General features: G+C 40.8%; 2 protein-coding genes across 12 annotated transcripts in view; both read right to left on the bottom strand.

The window, feature by feature from the left end:
• The window catches only part of clip2 (CAP-GLY domain containing linker protein 2), a 30,934-nt gene extending 22,300 nt beyond the window's left edge, over positions 1-8,634 (bottom strand). For all 3 annotated transcript variants that reach the window (XM_058383556.1, XM_058383557.1, XM_058383558.1), the window contains exons 1-2: positions 8,457-8,634; positions 4,728-4,935 (exon numbers count right to left, since the gene is read on the bottom strand). In XM_058383556.1, coding sequence (XP_058239539.1) covers positions 4,728-4,842 — 115 coding nt within the window. In that variant the 5' untranslated portion in view covers positions 4,843-4,935; positions 8,457-8,634. The remainder of the gene's footprint in view (positions 1-4,727; positions 4,936-8,456) is intronic.
• A 5,951-nt stretch (positions 8,635-14,585) lies between these two features.
• rasa4 (RAS p21 protein activator 4) overlaps positions 14,586-19,652 on the bottom strand; it is a 31,720-nt gene continuing 26,653 nt past the window's right edge. For all 9 annotated transcript variants that reach the window (XM_058382794.1, XM_058382797.1, XM_058382802.1 and 6 more), the window contains 6 exons: positions 17,246-17,418; positions 17,015-17,152; positions 15,920-16,055; positions 15,399-15,519; positions 15,155-15,213; positions 14,586-14,743 (listed from right to left, as the gene is read on the bottom strand). In XM_058382794.1, coding sequence (XP_058238777.1) covers positions 14,616-14,743; positions 15,155-15,213; positions 15,399-15,519; positions 15,920-16,055; positions 17,015-17,152; positions 17,246-17,418 — 755 coding nt within the window. In that variant the 3' untranslated portion in view covers positions 14,586-14,615. The remainder of the gene's footprint in view (positions 14,744-15,154; positions 15,214-15,398; positions 15,520-15,919; positions 16,056-17,014; positions 17,153-17,245; positions 17,419-19,652) is intronic.

The raw sequence follows: 19,652 nt of genomic DNA, 5'->3' as shown, positions 1-19,652 counted from the left end.
CGATGACACAAGAAAAACACACAAGATTTGCTTACTTTAGTCACCTCCATATGAACCTGAATCACTTTTTAAGACTAGATTATGAGAACTTTTCTTCTAAACTGGTCACAGAAGTGTGTGTGAGGGGAAGAACTGCAGAGATCCTGAAGCTCGCGGCCAGAAAAGTGCACTAAAGATATCAGACTCAGCAGCTATAGTAAGAACTAACGTTTATGTTAAAATAGCATCGTGTCTGTCGTGAAACTCGTGTCTGTTGTAAAACTCTAGAATTGTGGGTTCAGCACAGGTGAGTTTATTTTCACTTTTTTTTTAAAATAGAAATATACAGGGCTTTGCGAATTGACCCTCAAATCATCTTAAATGTACTTGTGTTAATATTAAAACGTATTCATTTATATGAACTTTTTGGACAGTGTTGAAACTCGTTCATTAAAACCCAGTAATGGCTTTAAAAACGTTTAACTCAAGCCTCAAAACGAGCCTACAGATGGACGAGGGTCTGTTCGAGGGTCTGTTCAGAAATCGAGGCTCACACGTGACCTGCATCTGTTATTCTATCACCGGACGTGTGGCATTAAAGCTGGTCGTTAAGAGGAGAACTCGCTCCGGAAGTCATGGTTGGGGCTGGAGTAAGAGACGCAGGCATCGTTTGCACGAGTTGCTCGGTTGCCGGGGTAACAGGGAATCGGGGAGTACACCAACACACTCGCATGCACACGCTTGAATGCACACACATGTTCGATGCAAAAGGAAGAGAAGAGCACTATTGTGGCCTGGTCACCTCCTCCATCTGACTGAATCCCACCATTCAGCGGGCAGAGACGGAAGAATGACCTCAGCTCAGCCTCACACACACACACACACAACAGAGAGTCTCAGGGGAGCCCATCCCTCACTGTTGCTTCTCTAGCCACTTGGATATTCGTCCTATAATCAGTTCCCTTTCTACGTTTTATTTACAAGGTGCCTAAGTGGAAGTGTTGGGTCAGTGAAACATCTGCCGCAAAAAAACATCTGCCTGGACATCTCAGAAATGAGTATGGGATGCTAATTCAGAGCAAAAGCTGCTCAGGACTTGGAAGACATGCACAGTTTTAGTCCATAAGCTCTGAAACACAACTCCTACACAAGTCTTTCTTGAGAATATCTGTTTTATCTTTTAAGTTGAATTAAATGATACGGTGCTTATGAATGTTTCCGAGTTGAAAAAAAAAATTATTTAGCTACTCAGACAGACGATTTTATTTGACACCAACGTATACACATCGTATACATTAGACTCAGAGGCCTTACTGCCGCATTAGTTATGATGGTGTTAGTCTTGTGTGTACAAAGCAAAGTGTTTATACTGTAATGATACTAATTACACAGGCACAGAGACTGAAAATAACCGCAAATACGCTGCTTGCTCACTGTCCCGTTGTCTAATGTCACGTTCGCTGAATTGTGTTGTAATTACGGCTGGCTCTCTGACAGCTTGGCCCAGCCCTCGCTTCACACTGTTATATGTACAAGAATTTCTTTTGTTTTAAATACAACAAAGCTTCCTTTCTGAGGTAAAAATCAGGGTAGAACACCGCTCAATGGATGCCACGGGCCCGTCAGACCCGTTCATTTAGAAATATTACAGCTAATAAAGCCAAAAAAAAAAAAATAAATGGAAGGTGCTTCCAAAAACATGCATTATTCATGAGCTGAATACAATCTGAAGGCATCTAAAACTAGTCCAACTTTACCAGAAACACCTGATGATGAATGTTACTAGTGTTCCTAATGCAGGGAAACGAGAACCAGTGTCACAACCCGAAGCTGATTCATTCACAAGAAACCGTGTGTATTTATTTCACTTATGCCTCAGCAATTTGCCAATGATTTAAAATTTTTCACTTATTAAAGAACGACAGCTTTTTAGTATCAATCTATAAAAAATCTTCCTCAACAGGTAGTTCACATATAGCAGCTATAAACAGTCGCACTCTTACAACCCTGACACTGGAGACTCCTTACATACGTGCTACATAAACATCCCCTCATGGAAAACGTCACCATAGCAACAATTACACTTTTTTTTTAATCTTTCAACATGGATCCTCCACCAAAATAGGATTTTGTAGGGTGGTAAACATAATATACTGTGCACCCTCGGCATATGAATGCCCTTCCTTACGAATTTTCACCTTAAGTATTGAAGACTTTTGCATAAGACGCATTTTCCGAACTGAACGGCGGCTAAGTTGCGCATAAATCCAGGAGCCATTCAAGACTTGTTTGCCTCAGTGGAAAACCAAGCGAGTTTTGAATTCTGCAAAAAAAAATTTTCATTTAGCGAAAGCTGTTTCGAAAGAGTCAACCCACGAGACCAACGTTGCCTTCGGCATGCGTTTCCGGGTGTTTTTTTGTTGACAGATTGGTGGAATGGGTGGTCTGTTCTATTTTTAGATTTATTTATTATTTTCTATTTAAGTTTGGTGGCACGACTTCCTGTGAGGAGTCCTGACAAGGAATACTTGGCTTGGGTCAGTGCTTTGTAAGCAGCCATTCAGTTTACATACACTTCGTATTGGTAATATTTGTAATACTTTTGGGTGGCTGGAACGGATTGCCTGCATTTACATTATTTCTTATAGGAAAATTCGTTTCGCAAGACAAATTTTCGCCTTAAGATCTCGTATCCAGTATGCCGAGGTTCCACTGTATAACTTATAACGTAAATTCTACACACTATCTAGTCGTTAACAGTAATAAAAGTAAAAACAAATTATGGGATGCAATCTACCCAAACAAACTGTGTGAACAGTTACCTCACTTTTAAGTAAATAGATGTCTATATAGTAGATTCTATAGAGTAGAATCTAAGAAACAGATGTATTCCATATTCCACAAATGTAAAGTAGATGGATTCCAGAAGGGTTTATAGAATTGATTCTACAGAGTCTATAGAAAGATTACATAGTATATAGAACAAATTCTATGGAATAGATAAATTTATATCCACTATACAGTATAGGTTCCATAGAGAGTCTATGCAGTAAATTCCATAGAGTACACAGGTCTATAATGTAGATTCTATAAAGTAGATAGATTCTACAGTGTCTGTATAGTGGATTGATTCTACAGAGACTGTAGAGTAGATGGATTCTATAGAGTCTGTCAAGTAGAGTCAACAGAATAGATTCTACACTCTGTAGAAAGATTCTATAGTACATAGAGTAGAATCTATAGAATAGATATATTCTACAAAGTCTATAGAGAAGATGGATTCTATAGAGTCTGTCAAGTAGCGTCTACAGAATAGATTCTACAGAGTCTGTAGAAAGATTCTATTGTCTACTAAGTAGATTCTATAGAACAGATTCCACGGAGTCTATAGAAAGATTATATAGTATATAGAACAAATTCTATGGAATAGATAAATTTATATCCACTATACAGTATAGGTTCCATAGAGTAGATAGTCTATGCAGTAAATTCCATAGAGTACACAGGTTCTACTAGGTCTATAATATACAGATTAAGCACTATAGAGTAGATGGATTCTACAGAGTTCATATTGTAGATTCTATAGAGCAGATGGAGCAGATGTCTATAGAAAAGATTCTATAGAATAGATTCTACAGAGTCTATCAGAAAGATTCTATATCATTATTACAGCTCAGGTTCTATAGAGTCTAGTGTAGATTCTATAGAGTCTATCGAGTAAAGTCTATAGAGTAGATTCTATAGAATAGGTAGATTATATAGAGTAAATAGAAGTTATAGAGTAGATAGATTCTACTGTGTCTAGATTCCATAGAATAGATGGATACTCTATAGAGCAGATTCTATAGAGTAGTTAAATTAATATACAGTATACAGACGAGGTATTATAGAGTAGATAGTCTGTAAAGTAGATTCTATAGAGTAGACAGAATTTATAGTGTACAGCGTCTATATACTAGATTCAATAGAACGGATAGATCTTACAGAGTCCATAGAGTAGAATCCATAGAGAAGCTGGATTCTATAGAGTCTATCGAGAAGAGTCTATAGAGCAGATTCTATAGAATAGATTCTACAGAGTACATTTACAGAGTTCAAGTCATTAGTATTAAAGCATCATCTCTAGCTATCGGTTTGAATTAGGGGACATCATGAGAGCAGCTGTTGTATTTTGGACAAATCCTTGCTTCTTGGCTAAAGAAGGAAAGCCCATAATTCAGTTTGTTGGATGTAAGCACGAGGTCTATAAAAGTTCATAATAGGCAAGCTGCTAAACCCCAGAAATACGGAATAATTTCACCAAGTTTAGAAATAATCCAAGCTCTTTCTGATATCTGTTCCTCCTTTAGAAGACAAATAGTGCTGCTGCTAAAAGATAAACAGCAAACAGGAGACTCTTTATAAACCATGTGCAGCTTGCTGTTTGTATAGCGAGACTTCACTTCCTGTGTTTCCCCTTTTTCCCCGCTCAAAGCATTCCACAGCAGAGCTGAACCATGACGCCCTTCTGTGTCACACAATGTAGTACCCCAGAGCCCTAGAGCTTATTACTCACTTCATGGTTTGTGTCAGCAATCATGGTTAGGAGAAAAAAAACAGAAGGCGTCATCTCATTCCTGATCTCGACTGATTGAAATAAAGATGTTCCCTGAAAACAGCTGAATCATGGCTAACTTTAGAGGAAGGCATCGTAATTTCCTGTGTGTGTGTGTGTGTTGAAGTCTGGCTGTGAGAAAATGGCGACTTACTGTCTTTCTGAGGTGCAGGGGAGGACGGTGGCCCCGTGGTGGTTCGTCCCACCGGGCTGGCATGCTTCGGACCCCTTCCGGGGATCTTAAGGCCGCTCGACTTCAGCATGTTCATGATGTCCGCTAGAGAGGGAGAGGGGGATATTCCACGAGGCACTAGATGTGGGTTCAGACCGTGGGTCGCTCTTTCTCCATTTTATCTGTAGGACTGAGAAGAAGCGTGATCTGATCAGAAATGAACTCCTTGTTAATTTATGCCATCATATCTAGCTTAAAGGTACATTCAGATGGATGAATACACAATTTCTTCCAAAACCAGATCCACAAAAAGCTTGACTAGGTAACATTCGGAATTAACTAGGCATATGACTGACAGATAAGTAGACACGCCTCTACACCCTGATTGGTTGGATGTTGATGGTGACTCTCTTGTTTACAGACGCTGGTCCACCTTAGCAAGCCAAGATAAAATCCTAGATTTCCTGACCATGATCATTCCAGTTCGGCTCTTTGAACGCACCGGGGATCTTCATGAGTTGAGTTGTTTGAAAGGGCTGATGTAGTACCACGACTCAAAACCAAGATCTAATGCTAACGTAAACAGTAGGGGATGCATTTATGTCACATATCCCAGTTTGTTAGAAAGCTTTGGTCAGAGTTTAGGGTCAGGGCCATGATACAATGCCACTGAATCTTTTGCAAAGGGCCCAACTGTGGCAGCTTGGTGGTTATGTGTAAGATTACAACCCCCAAACCAATAATTCCCTTTCAGAGGCCAATAAAAGTTTTCTTTCGAATTTTCTACAATATAAGACAGCCAACTGTGCAAGTATGGTTTCTCATATCCCAAAAAAAGTTCTATTCAAAGATTGCAGAGAATCCTGTATCAAGATAATAATGTTCCTGAGAGGAACAGGTCCAAATCTGGTCATCGGTCTATGATCTGAAGTTCAAAAGTGCATTTGGGTTATGCAGTAAGGCTATGATTTGAGTTCCACCTCTTAATGGCTCAAAAGAAACTAAATGAAGCTTCTGAAGATGTGGCCTAGTCAAAGTCCTGACTCGAACCCCGTTAAGATGCTGTAGTAGAACCTTAAACGACCCGGCTCAAAATCTCTCAAAAATAGCAGAGTTAAAGCAATTCAGCAAAGAAGAGTGGGCCAAAATTCCTTCAGAGCGAAGTTAAGGACTGATCTCTAGTTATTGAAAGCATTTGGCTGCAGTCTTTGCTGCTAAAAATGGAACAACCAGTTATTAGGTTTTGGGGGGGAAATGACTTTTTCATATGGGTGATATAGATGTTGCATAACCTTTTTTTTTCCCCCTTCAATAAATCAAAACTCTTTTCTGGTTCCTAATGTTCTCCTCCGATAATATTTCACTTTGAAACCATTTAGACTGACAAATATTCAGGAATAAAAGAAAAACACAGGAATCTGAAGCACTGTGGTATACAGGTGTAGATGTCCTGTGTCACCCGGAGGAGGAGGCTTCCTTTTAAGGTTTCATCCTCGTGTCATCTTACAGACCTTTTCTCTCGACGCCGACGCCTCTGGACAATATCTACTGTTAAAAGCTTTAAAGGAATCAAATTGAATTCAACTGAATTATGGCATGAATTATCATAACATTAAGTCCAAACCACACCTTGAATAATGGTTTCTGATTGCGGTGTTTATTACAGGCACAATATGCACGTAAAAATATGATGACGATGTTCATGACTCAGCAGGTTACGTCCCAAGCTAATCACCAGAGGGTTAGAGGTTCAATTCCCGCGACTAGCACAGCGCTACCGCGTAGCTTTTAAACCAGACACTTACCTGTCAGCTGTTTGGCTTGCTTCCCTTTTTAATAGAAATAAACTGATGTAAATCACAAAATAATTACAGCAGCACCAACTTCCTGGTTTGGAAATATTTTCAAGAAAAACATCGCGGTACGCCAAAAACCGCAATGCTATCACAGTTATGTGGTTATTACACTGTTACGCTGTCAACAACCCCCCAAACCCGACAATTCTTTTTATTTGGAAAACCAAGCAAAATTTACAACAACAAAAAAAAAATCGTAAAGCATATCAAGCTAGCCTTGTAAAGGATCTGATGTAATTTTGCTAGTCTTAGCCACATTCTCCTTAGAATATATGTATGATTTTCAGCTGATGAAGACAAAAATCTCAGCTACGACGGAGTACGACATCTTACTTGAAACTCACGGTCATGCTTAGGACAAATGCAATAGTTAGCTTTCGACAAATGCAATACTGTCAACTTAAAAATATTCATAAATTATACCTAAAAAATCTTATTACCTTAAGCTCACTGTTTCTTTTTAGAGAGAACTTGTATTCTAAAATATTCCAGCAAAAGTTACAACCTGACATGAATTATCATGACGAACGGTTATAGAATCCAGCCAAGATTTTATTGGGATCCTCAACTATAAAATCAGATCCCTCGTCATTTTATAAAAATTCGTTATATAATAATATATAATTAACTAAAACCCAATTTAGTTTCGTTTATCAGGTCGAGGCCTGGAATACGTCCTTTTACACGTCTCCTCAGTGATCAAACAGCAATAAATAGGAGAATTACCATAGGCGGAGAAGGTTTCTAGCCGGTTGCCTGTTGTCACGTGGTTCATAAAGTCACGCTCCATTCACAATGTGGCTTTCGAGCGCTCCAAAAGACGATCTTATTCCAATTTGGAGCGGACCAAAAGTTCCAAAGCACATCGAAGAACCAGCGACGACATGACGATGCAATAAAACTACGATCACGGCGTATACGAGTAGCGTACGTTTTTCATTTCAAGAGTCTGGAAGTGTTTACGAGTGTCTAGGAAGGGTCGGCGACGATGCTAAGAAATCGAACATGGCAAGCAGCGGCGGATAAACGTGTGTGTTCGCAAACGCAAGGTGACCACTTTATAGAAAATAACAGACACGTGCATCCAGATAGGAGTAAAATGATCAGCTGAGTTAGGTGAAAATCAGTAGGTAATTCGGCTTGTCATCAAGACAGAAAAAAAAATCACTTGCTAAAGTGGAGATTGCCCCGAGATCCTGGGTAAAAGTAATATTAATTTACAGAAAGTAGCAGTTTCCCAGTGTAATGTCATTCGGTGTCACTGTTTTTAAAAAAATCTACAAACACATATTGTGATATATCGCAAACCGCGGTATGATAACGGTTCGGTGATTATACCGTATATGTATCATATCGAGCCACTCTCGTGCGGAGGATTGAGCCAATCCCTAAAGGCTACGCTAAAGGCACAGCCTCTTCATACAAGATGTGGCACACCAGTGTTTTAATTATAACACGTTCCCAACCTTACCAAGCATGCATAATAAAAAAAAAAAATACACACAAGCAGCCATTCCTGTAATATATCATTTATCTAAAAAAAAAAAAAAAAAGATGATTTATAACGTCGCCATAAACAGACAAGACAGAGGCGAGCTCCTTCTCAAAATAATGGCTTAATCAGCATCTTATTAGCCGATTAAGACCTGAAAATGAATCGTTGAGGAGTAAAGAGCACAGTGAGAAAGACAATAGGGTGGAAATCTTACAGACGTTTTCTAAAAAGTTTATAAACGTGAAACCGGCGCAGACTAAAACTGTGCTCTATTGTTTTGGCTATGCGGCGTGTTTGCTCTCGCGGCCCTGTCACGCGCTGCAGCCGTAAAAGCAAAGCACACAAAAAAATGGCGTTTACCTCATAAAGTCCAGCCGTTATAAAATCCTAACCAGAGCCACCGGAGAGCAGCTTCACGTTTTCCTTTGAATGAAAAATCACTGGTGTGTCTGCCGGCATGCGATTTCTCCGTGGCTGCCACTCCCTACACACTCACACACTCTCTCTCTCTCTCACACACACACACACACACTCACACTCGGATGCGAAAAACATGGATGCTGAGGTGGAGAGGGTGGAGTGTAGCGGGATGCTAACTGCATAAAAACACTGGAGACCGGCTCTTTTAGTGGCAAACTGACCTATTTGGACTCATTTTATATGCTTCATGTCTAAGACTTTTGTTCCTGGTTCTAAAATAAAAAACTGTCACAGTGTTTTTCTGTTAATGTTTTGGACTCAGAAAGCACCAGTGTGCTTATTTTTGTGTGATTATCTGTTTTCTCTATACAGCTTTTTCTCTCTTTGTGTCTGTTTTAATGTGGAGATAGGATACAGGAAGGAGAATCAAACGAAACTCCACCAATTGTGCACCAAAGTAGATAATATGGACTTAGAAATGTGTACACGTGCTGGAGCTGCGAATCGCTACCCAAAAGAGTCGATTCTTTGCTTCAAGGAGTTTGAACTTAGGAGTCGACTCCAAAGCTTCGACTCCACAAGCATGTCTGACACTCTTTTTGTTGGGGGGGGGCAATGTAAACTGTTCCAAAAAATGTCTCACGTCATGATAAAGCCACAAGTGTTTATATAATATAAATATACGGCGATTTGGCTAGTGTGAGCTTTCGTGTTTATGTTGCAAAATGTTTCTTTGTGAATGCTAATCAGCGAATGTGTCAAGATGCCTGATACTTATTTAATGTTTCAGTTTCCATTAGCAGTGTCTCACATCTTGTGTGTTTTTGGATGTTCGAATGAATGAAACAATGAACGAATCAATGAAATCTAGACAATGATTTTTACGGAATCGACCGAAAGCGATTCAATTCGATTCAGGAGTCGAATCCTAGATTTCTCGAATCGAACAGCTCCGCTTATGATGCACCACAACTGGACCGAACGGAAGCGCTGTTTCCGGAATCCATCTCTGGAATTTCTCCACTTCCGGTGAGACGCTTCGGAGTCATTCATCACCCAAGCAGGCTAATCAGGAAAAGAACGCTATTGTCTCCTATTGCGAAATAGCCAATAACCATATGAAAGTCAGCCAGAGATCTAAATGACTGGATAGTGGCAAAAAAATAGCAAGATCAAAGTAAGGGGTGGCAAAGTAGGGCAGGAGCACATGAAGAGGTGTGAAGAAAGGAAATAAGACACGAAGGGGTGACAAAGAAGGGCAAAACCATGATAAGGGGTGGTGAAAATGGGCAAGAACATTCTAGCAGATGCCAAAAAATGGCAAGAGCACACTATGGGGTGTCAAAAAGGGGCAAAAACGCAATAAGGAGTGGTGAAAAGGGGTGAAAACATGCTAAAAGTGTGTCGAAGAAGGGCAAAACCACGATAAGGGGTGGTGAAAATGGGCAAGAACATTCTAGCAGATGCCAAAAAATGGCAAGAGCACACTAAGGGGTGTCAAAAGGGGCAAAAACACAATAAGGAGTGGTGAAAAGGGGTGAAAACATGCTAAAAGTGTGTCGAAGAAGGGCAAAACCATGACAAGGGGTGGTGAAAATGGGCAAGAACACTCTAGCAGAAGGCCAAAGAAGGGCAAGAGCACACTAAGAGGTGTCAAAAAGGGGCAAAAACACAGTGGGGATTGGTGAAAATGGGTGAAAACATGCTAAAAGAGTGGTGAAGTAGGGCAAAACTGTTATAAGGGGTGGTGGAAAGGGGAAAGAACACTATAGCAGATGCCAAAGAAGGGCTAGCGCAAACAAAGGGGTGTCAAAAAGGGGCAAGAACACAGTAAGGAGTGGTGAAAAGGGGTGAGAACATGATAAAATGATGGCAAAGGACAAAACTGTGATAAGGGGTGATGAAAAGGGGAAAGAACACTATAGCAGATGCCAAAGAAGGGCTAGAGCAAAAAAAAGGGGTGTCAACAAGGGGCAAGAACACAGTAATGAGTGATGAAAAGGGGTGAAAACATCCTAAAAGGGTGGTAAAGAAGGGCAAAACTATGATAAGGGGTGGTGAAAATGGGCAAGAACACTATAGCAGATGCCAAAGAAGGGCTAGGGCAAACAAAAGGGGTGTCAAAAAGGGGCAAGAACACAGTAAGGAGTGATGAAAAGGGGTGAAAACATGCTAAAAGGGTGGTAAAGAAGGGCAAAACTATGATTAAGGGGTGGTGAAAATGGGCAAGAACACTATAGCAGATGCCAAAGAAGGGCAAAAGCACACTAAGGGGTGTCTAAAAGGGGCAAAAACACAGTAAGGAGTGCTGAAAAGGGGTGAAAACATGCTGAAAGAGTGGCGAAGTGGGGTAAAACCATGATAAGGGGTGATGAAAGAAGGGGCCAAAGAAGGGCAAAAGCACACTAAGGGGTGTTGAAAAGGGGCAAGAACACAGTAAGAAGTGTTAATATTATATAGAAGAACATTCTACCTATGGCCACGCATACTATTTAGTAGCCAGTGACAGCAGGTCGTGCGCTAGTCTGATCTGCGTGGGCAAGCAGATGAGAGAAACATATGGACTCGTCAATGTTCACAGATGTAAACAGGAAACACATTCCTCCCCAGCTTGTAAGACACAGCGATTCACTTCAACTGCTTCTTTTTATGAAACACACCACACAAGACTTATATAGTACAAAGATTTATTAAATGGCCGTCATGAATACATACCCAGGTGACGATTTTCTTTCTGGCCCATAGCCTTTTTATTGGCAAGCAGTGACAATAAGTGTCTAAACTACATTATATATACTTTATGAACCTTTTACAAGCTCCAAAAGCAGGCAAAACTTTAGGACAAGTAAAAATCCTTTCAGTGGAATATATGACAGTCTCAGGCTCTGTCCCGAACAACATATTACCGGTATTATTAATATTCACCCTGGGTCTCAGTTTGTACTTTTTGTTAAAAGCAAAAAAGCCAGCAAATTAAAAGGCTTATGGATTAAAAAAAGAAAAATGTACCATATAAAGTAATTTACAGTAAAGGTGTGCATTGAACTGTTATATTTTCCCAATCCTGCCTTTTCCTGGAGACATTCTTGAGGATTTGTCAATCCCTCCCACTTCCACTGTTGACCAATCCTGCTTGTTTTTGCTTCGCATTTGCCCTTGTATTCTTGATCAAGCCCATCTGCTCTCACCTAAAATTTGATGAATCCTGCAAACTTGCAGAAATTTTCCACTCACTACCACAGAATCTCTTGACTAAACTTGCCTGACGAACCCTCACCACTTCTACAGACCATCCTGACTAACCCCAGTTGTTCCTGCAGAACCTTTGACCAAATGTTGACTAGCCATTGTAGACTCACTTGATCAAGCCCATTTGCTCCTACAGCAGTTTTGACCAATCCCAACTTCTTCTGTGAAAAGGTTGAATAGTTCCACCCAGTTCCATGGACACTCTTGACTAACCTTGCCTGTTCAGACAATCCTGACTAATCCCGCTTGTTCCCAACTGTTTCTGTAAAAAGTTTGACTAATTCCACTTTCTTCCATAGACACTCTTGACCAACCTTGCCTGCTTCTGCAGAAATCTGACCAATGATCACCCCATCTACAGAAAACCCTGACTAATCCCACTTGTTTCTGCAAAACATTTGACTAATCTCACTTGTAGACACTCTTGATCAAGGCCATCTGCCTTTGCTGACAAATCCCAGTTACAAATGATCAATCCCACGCTCTTTCACAGACTTGCTCAATCCCTCTTGCTACCAAAAATTTTACCAATCCCAGTCACCCTTCACCAAATTTATTCATTCCCACAATAAAGTTGATCAATCCCAGCCACTCCCACTGAAACTTTAAGCATTCCCCCATGCTCTCACATGAAATCTGACCAGTCCCACTCATTAGACCAATCCTGCCTGCTCCCAGGGAAAGTCTGAACCCTCTTGACTAACCCCAGTCCCACCTGCTCCCTCAGAACGTTTGAACAATCCCATTACTACCACTGTATTTTTTGCAAGCAGGTTCAATTTCCTAAAACCTAAACCCCAACAATCTCAACCAGAATGAGTTGTATAGATGTTTGTATATTACTGAACATTCTTTGTCTTGCTAGCTTCATATCTAACCTAACGCTAATCCAATACGAACACACATGACCTCAATAATTTACTCTACAGAAAGGTTCTATTCTGTAAAAGCCATCAAACACTTAATAATATACACAAAAGCAGGTCTACTGTAGCAGTTGGGTGTTTGTCAGACATCATTTTAATACCAGTCAGCATTTCAAATTCTGCTACAGGACAAAGTGATCTGATCATTGACTTTTAAACACTGGACTAATGCTTGAATGAGTTCAATTTCGTCATTTCCATGGATCAGTTTGCGTACATTGCTAATCGACGCGTCAATCTAAACAGATCTAGTGTTTCACCCCTTCTACAACTTCACGGGTTTCTACCGTTCGAGATCATGGTATAAATATTCCGATGCTGCAGGGCCATCTAGTGTACAAAAACAAGGCTGTTATCTACAAAAAAAAAAACATCCTCATACATTCATGTCAGAACAAAAACAAAACTATAAAAGACAATCGTGTCTATAATACACACTGGTTTAGGACATACTAATACAGTATACAAAAACTGACAGGATGAAGCATGGCAACAATAGAAACTATATACTTTGAGATTTGAATAATTGATAGATATATCAATACTGAGTGCAGATGGAGGATCCCAGGTGTCGCATCACTAGCAATACTGTCAATAAAGCGGAGATAATATGAGCTGTTTGTTGGCGGGAGTCCAGAGGGAACGCAAGAGAACGAACAGCATTCACAAGGACTGGATTTGATGAGGGTACAATGCAGTGAAGGCTTTTTGTTGAACCAATTGATTCAAATTTTGCCTTCATTCACCACCAGTCATATAATACAATAATGCCATATTCTAATTCTTTCTACATCATACAGTCGAGTGCAAAGGTTTGCACACCCTTAGGACAAAAACGAAAAACAAATTATGCCTAAATGAAAGTGTATCGATTTTCTTATCCTTTTTCTCTCCCAGAAACTATAGGGGGATGCAAACTTTTGCACTCAACTGTACATACATTTAACTTATCTTGTGCATTAAGTTTTTATTTTTTTGTTGAATATACTGCAATTTTAACATTCTATATATATTTTCCCAAGCAGAACCTTAGGGTACTCAAACCTTTGCACTTATCTGTATAGATTTTCTTTATAGACTTCTGACTGCTGATCGCTGTGTTTGTCATAGAATATGCTTATATTTGTTATCAGAATTCCTTTTTTTCCATGCAAAAATCTGTGCTATATCACATGAGCTCGATGTGAAACAAGAAAAATGACTCCTTATGTCTCATGCTGTGATGTCCTATAATTTGTCCATCACCCTTCCTCCTTCAGGGACTGAAGCACTGATCGTTCTTGCACATACACATTCGAACCGAAACCGGAGTGGATCAAGAAGCCATCAATAACATGTGGCTAATTGGTGGAGTAGATGCTGCGGCAGACCTTCGGATGCAGCATGAATTTCTGGGGATCATTATGAGATCGGGAAGAGGACATGAATAAACAGCATGGAATTGCAAAAAAAAAAATACATAAAAATGGTAATGTGTAATATTTTAAAATAAGAGTGTATGCTGTAAACCTGTGGACTGTTTTAACTTATATACAGAGGGAAGAAAAGAGAAACGCTTGTATGATTATTTAACATAATGGTAAAATACAAGCTTGATAAAGTGCCTATAAGCAAGAATATCCAGTCTGAACTGGATGACCTTATTACTCTGTTATTAACACTTATACACTCATGTAAAATATGCACTACTAAACACTATTAAACCTACCCTCGATGCACACGAGGTTCCGAAGGCAGCCCGTTGATTATGAAAATGTATTCACCTCACATATGAACCATGGAAAGCAAACCTGCTCTCAAACCTTTCCAACATTTGGACTTGCCATGCGTTTCAGTTCAGCAGGTTCACATAATAAACCCTGTAAATCAATTCAAGTCAAAAGTTCTGTATATATATTTTTTTTTCTTGGGGCGGCGGCTTTGTTTATGTCTGTAACTCCAGGAAAACGTTCTTGTTCTTCAGACGTTCTTCCTGTTCTACTGCCATGTGAGCGTCGTGCAGATCTTGGAGAATCTTGAAGAGTCTCGTTATACCATCCACCTTCTTTGGATCTGGATGGCATTTGAGAAAGTCATGAGTAAAGTTTCAAAAGGAGCAATAGCCTTAACTAATTTGTTTCACAGATATAAAAGTGAATTTTAAGAAAAGAGTGCTGTGGTATAATTGAAATAAATCACGTTATGGAGGTGCTGCTGTTGGAAAATAACCAACGTCGAGGGAGTGACACTAACTAGAATTCATGTCCCACCATTATGTTTAATTTCTTCCTTGGTGATGTCTTAAAGAACCTTTGAAATGCAATTCTAACATCTGTATCACCCACATGCCCTCTACCTGCCTTGGAATTGCCTTTTAAGGAAAAAACTGGGCAGAGCTTCATTTGGGGGCGGAGCTAACCAAATGTAATGAAGGTATAGCAAAAATTCTGGTAGAACATTATAAGTCACATATAGTCATTTTACCTTGGTCAGTGTCTGTGCCATCAACTTCTTCTTGTTTTATCAGTTCGTAATATTTATCCCTGGTAGATATTAGAGAGCATCGCATGTTAAATTTAGGTTTGTTATTTATGAAACATCATGCTGTAAATACGCAGTCCTGTACTTTATTTACTGCATTGTTATTGCAATCGTCGGAGAGATAAACGGTTAAATATATTGCAGTAGTAGGTTTCTCCCAGAGCAGTGTGTCTGGTTTACCGAATACCTCATGGCGTGTTGGACGCTGCTCAGGTGGCGGTAAATCAGCTGAGCTTCCAGGTCTGGATCCAGTGGATCATACCATTCCTGCAGGGTGACACCATGTCTGGTCTTATCACAGCCTGGGTCTGAGTTAGAAAGATTTACCCAGAGGGCAAGTTATTATAATTATTACAAATAAATCTGAATCACTATAATATAAATAATATAAATGTATTTTAAAGAGGTTATATTAAGGCTGTTTTAACTCAAGGAGAATTATTAGGCTTTTTTGTTTTATTGGGATTTAAAAAATTTTCTTTTCCAAATTATTCCCCTTGAGTTTGCCTTATAGTTTTGACTGTTGACTTGTTGCAGATTTCATTCCCATTTGATTTCTTGGACATTTTTGTGGGTAAATTATAAGTAATCGTATCTACTTTTATAAGAAATGCACGGAAAATTCTAAAACAGACGTATATTTTCCTTTATTTTAAATTAAAAAAAAGGAGGGGGGGTGCAAACTTTTGCACGTTTCATCTGCAGTACCAGTTTTTTCCTTTTGGTGGCAGCAGCTCCATCTGTCAGCTTTGTAAATGCCTGGATGGTAGCAGCTCATGGTGTTGGTGTTGTGACTGCATGCTTTCCTCAAAGCCGAGAGCCACTGGTTCAGTTCGTTTACGCTCTGAAGAGAAAGACGTTCACAGAGAGACATATTTAAGACAAAACCTTTATTCTATTGCTGAATTCTTGAATGTGATTGGTCAGGAGGTTGTTCTAATACATAATCATTTCTAATTCATTCACAGGAAATTGTATGACCTGTAAATGTGTAAGGTTTCTGTATGATGATAAGATTTATAGAAGGAGTCTCCGGTGTCAAAGGTTATCCAACCACTAAAGAGTCTTCAGGTCAGAGAACTCTACATTGTCCAGTTTCTATACATGACAAGGTCATCATTTGTAACTGACATTTTGTGGATTATTCCTACCTACAAACCTTTATTATTACCTACAACTATTTTATTGCCATCCTATCCATATATAATTCAAATATTCCAAACCATTATGCAGCATTATGCGGACATTAAAAACACAAGCTAGGTGTGCATGACTAAGAAAGAACAAATATATACGCCTTTTTATGATCCTGCGCTGGTTTAACAGCCAATCTGTTACATAACCAGATGTGGGAGTTTGCTTAAAATATGTTTAAACAACAGTTGTGTAGGACTATACACAAGCTGTGCTTTTGGTGGTTAAGAGAACTTGTTTTATTATCTAAAGTCAAATTCTTTAGTGTCTATAAGGGCTTCCAAGTGGGGCAACAAAGAAGCATTGGAGTTCAAATCATAGCCAACTGTGGCCAAGATAACAAGATTGGTGGTGCTGTCTGGGTGAGAGGGTTATGGCTGAAACGCTGCCTCTCCCTGTCAATCACAGCCAAAATATATTAGTCAATCATGGGTGTCTGTGAGGTCACGTATGAAGAACAGGGCAGATTGCAGCTAAGTGTTTTGAAGGAAACATGTGCTAGCCTTCACCCTGACTGATTGTATAAAGGAGAGACCTTACTAGTGGATAAGAATTTGGTAATGACCAAATTAGGGGGACCCTCCACTGCCTCTTGATATTACTGTGTACCTTGCAGTCCAGGTAGAGTGTCTCCTGCTGCCCAGATTCCTCGCTAGAAATAATCTGCATGACATTGGCACTGCCGAAGCATTTCTCCTCCACCTTCTCCACCGCCCGGATCTTGGGTAGGGAGATGAACGAGCTCTTCTGCATCATAAAAGGTTACAGAATTTTCCACAGTATACTAAAGATGAGAGCGACGGATGAGATGAGATCCAGAAGAAATTTAGCATCACTCACCTTGGAGTGCTGAGTCCGTGAGTAGGACAGCGTGTCTTTGCTGAGCGTGACATAATATTTCTTAAAGGGCGAGGTCATGAGGATGCACTTGTCTTTGGTCTTATGCAGGAAGAGGAAGCCTTCTTTTTCCATGGAGCCGCACTGGAGACTCATACGAGCGTGCAAACCGAGATCTAAGTGGAAGAATAAATATATGAAACATTCTAATAGTCCTGGTTGCAAGGGTTAAAACGATCCTGTACTAAATTATCAACAAGTAACAACCTGCACCAATGACTTAACTGCTGGATGCTCCACATTAAATAGATTTATAAAAAGTATTGTTGATTAACAATGAAAACGTTTCTGTTAGGAAATGTCTGAGAAGGCTGTTCCTTTAGGTCTTCCACCACAGGAAAGTCTTCAGGACAGAGAAGACTCTTTGCTTTGGTTATAATTTGGTGTTTTTTTTTGTCTTATTAAGTTCATGATGCCTCAAAAGCACAAACAAATCCAGCACCCTACAAGTTGTCTCTGCTAATTCACACACAGCCCAAAAGACTAAAACCTGAGTTTCTTCAACAGTTGACGCATCTCCAGCGTGATTACATTCCACCCAGCACTAATGCTAAGGAGGCTCTGTGTGAGCTGTACGGAGCTATTAGCGAGCTGCAGAATGCTCACCCCAACGGACTGTTTATTATCGCCAGAGATTTCAGTCATGCAAATCTCAGAACAGTGCTCCCTAAATTCCATCAGCATGTGGACTTTGCTACGAGAGGGACGAACACACTGGATCTTGTTTACACAAACATTCCCAGCACGTATCGTGCGGAGCCCCGCCCCCACCTCAGCTACTCAGACCACATCTCTGTTATGTTGATTCCAGCATACAGAGCACTCGTCAGGCGCTCTAAACCGGTTCTGAAACAAGTTAAAACCTGGCTAGGAGGAGCCATCTCTCCTCTTCAGGACTGTTTTGAGTGCACTGACTGGGACATGTTTAGGGAGGCTGCAACCAACGGCGACTCTATTGACTTGGAGGAGTACACAGCATCAGTGACTGGCTACATCAGGAAGTGCATCGATGACGTGACTGTCTCCAAGTCCATCACCCCACACTCCAACCGGAAGCCATGGATGACCGCAAAGGTGTGTGCACTGCTAATATCCAGAGACTCTGCCTTCAGAACTGGAGACAAGGACGCCCTAAGAACAGCACGGGCTAAACTGTCTCGAGCCTTTAGAGAGGCAAAGCGTGCACACTCCCAGAGAATTCACGGCCACTTCCAGAGCAGCAGCGACACTTGGAGCATGTGGCAAGGCATCCAGTCCATCACCAACTACAGGCCAGCTCCACCTGCCTGTGACAGTGATGCTTCCCTTCCAGATGTGCTGAACAGCTTCTACGCTCGGTTTGAGGCACGTAACGACGTGACAGCGAGGAAGACCATCCCTTCTTCAGAGGACGAGGTGCTCTGTCTCACCACGGCTGACGTGAGGAAAACTCTACGCAGAGTTAACCCACAGAAAGCTGCTGGACCAGACAACATTCCTGGCAGAGTGCTCAGGGAATGTGCAGAACAGCTAGTAGATGTCTTCACGGACATCTTCAACATCTCCCTGAACAGCGCCGTTCATTGACTTCAGTTCAGCATTCAATACGATCATTCCTCAGCACCTGATCGAGAAGCTGAGTCTGCTGGGCATCAACACCTCACTCTGCAATTGGATCCTGGATTTCCTGATTGGAAGACCTCAGTCAGTCCGGATCGGAAACAGCATCTCCAGCACCACCACACTGAACACTGGAGCTCCTCAGGGCTGTGTGCTGTGTCCAATGCTGTTCACTCTGCTGACTCACACCTGTGCAGCAATGCACCGCTCCAACCACATCATCAAGTTCGCCAGTGACACGACCGTGGTGGGTTTCATCAGCAAGAACGACGAGTCAGCATATAGAGAGGAGGTGCAACAACTAGCAGCCTGGTGTAAAGTTAATAACCTGTCTCTGAACATCGACAAGACTAAAGAGATGGTTGTTGACTTCAGGAGACCAAAGAGTGACCATTCTCCACTGAACATCGATGGGTCCATCGTGGAGATCGTCAAGAGCACCAAATTCCTTGGTGTTCACCTGGCGGAGGACCTCACCTGGTCACTCAACACCAGCTCCATCAGTGTCTCTACTTCCTGCGAAGGCTGAGGAAGGCTCATCTTCCACCTCCCATCCTGACCACCTTCTAGAGACGGACAATCAAGAGCATCCTGAGCAGCTGCATCACTGCCTGGTTTGGGAATTGCACCGTCTCGGATCGCAAGACCCTTCAGCAGATAGTGAGGACAGCTGAGAAGATCATCAGAGTCTCTCTTCCCTCTATTACAGACATTACTTCACACGCTGCATCCGCAGAGCTAACAGCATTGT

This window comes from Hemibagrus wyckioides, linkage group LG28, assembly GCF_019097595.1.
Source record: "Hemibagrus wyckioides isolate EC202008001 linkage group LG28, SWU_Hwy_1.0, whole genome shotgun sequence".
Lineage (NCBI taxonomy): Eukaryota > Metazoa > Chordata > Actinopteri > Siluriformes > Bagridae > Hemibagrus > Hemibagrus wyckioides.
Note: the sequence above shows the minus strand (reverse complement) of the source record. Positions and strands in the feature narration are given on the sequence as shown.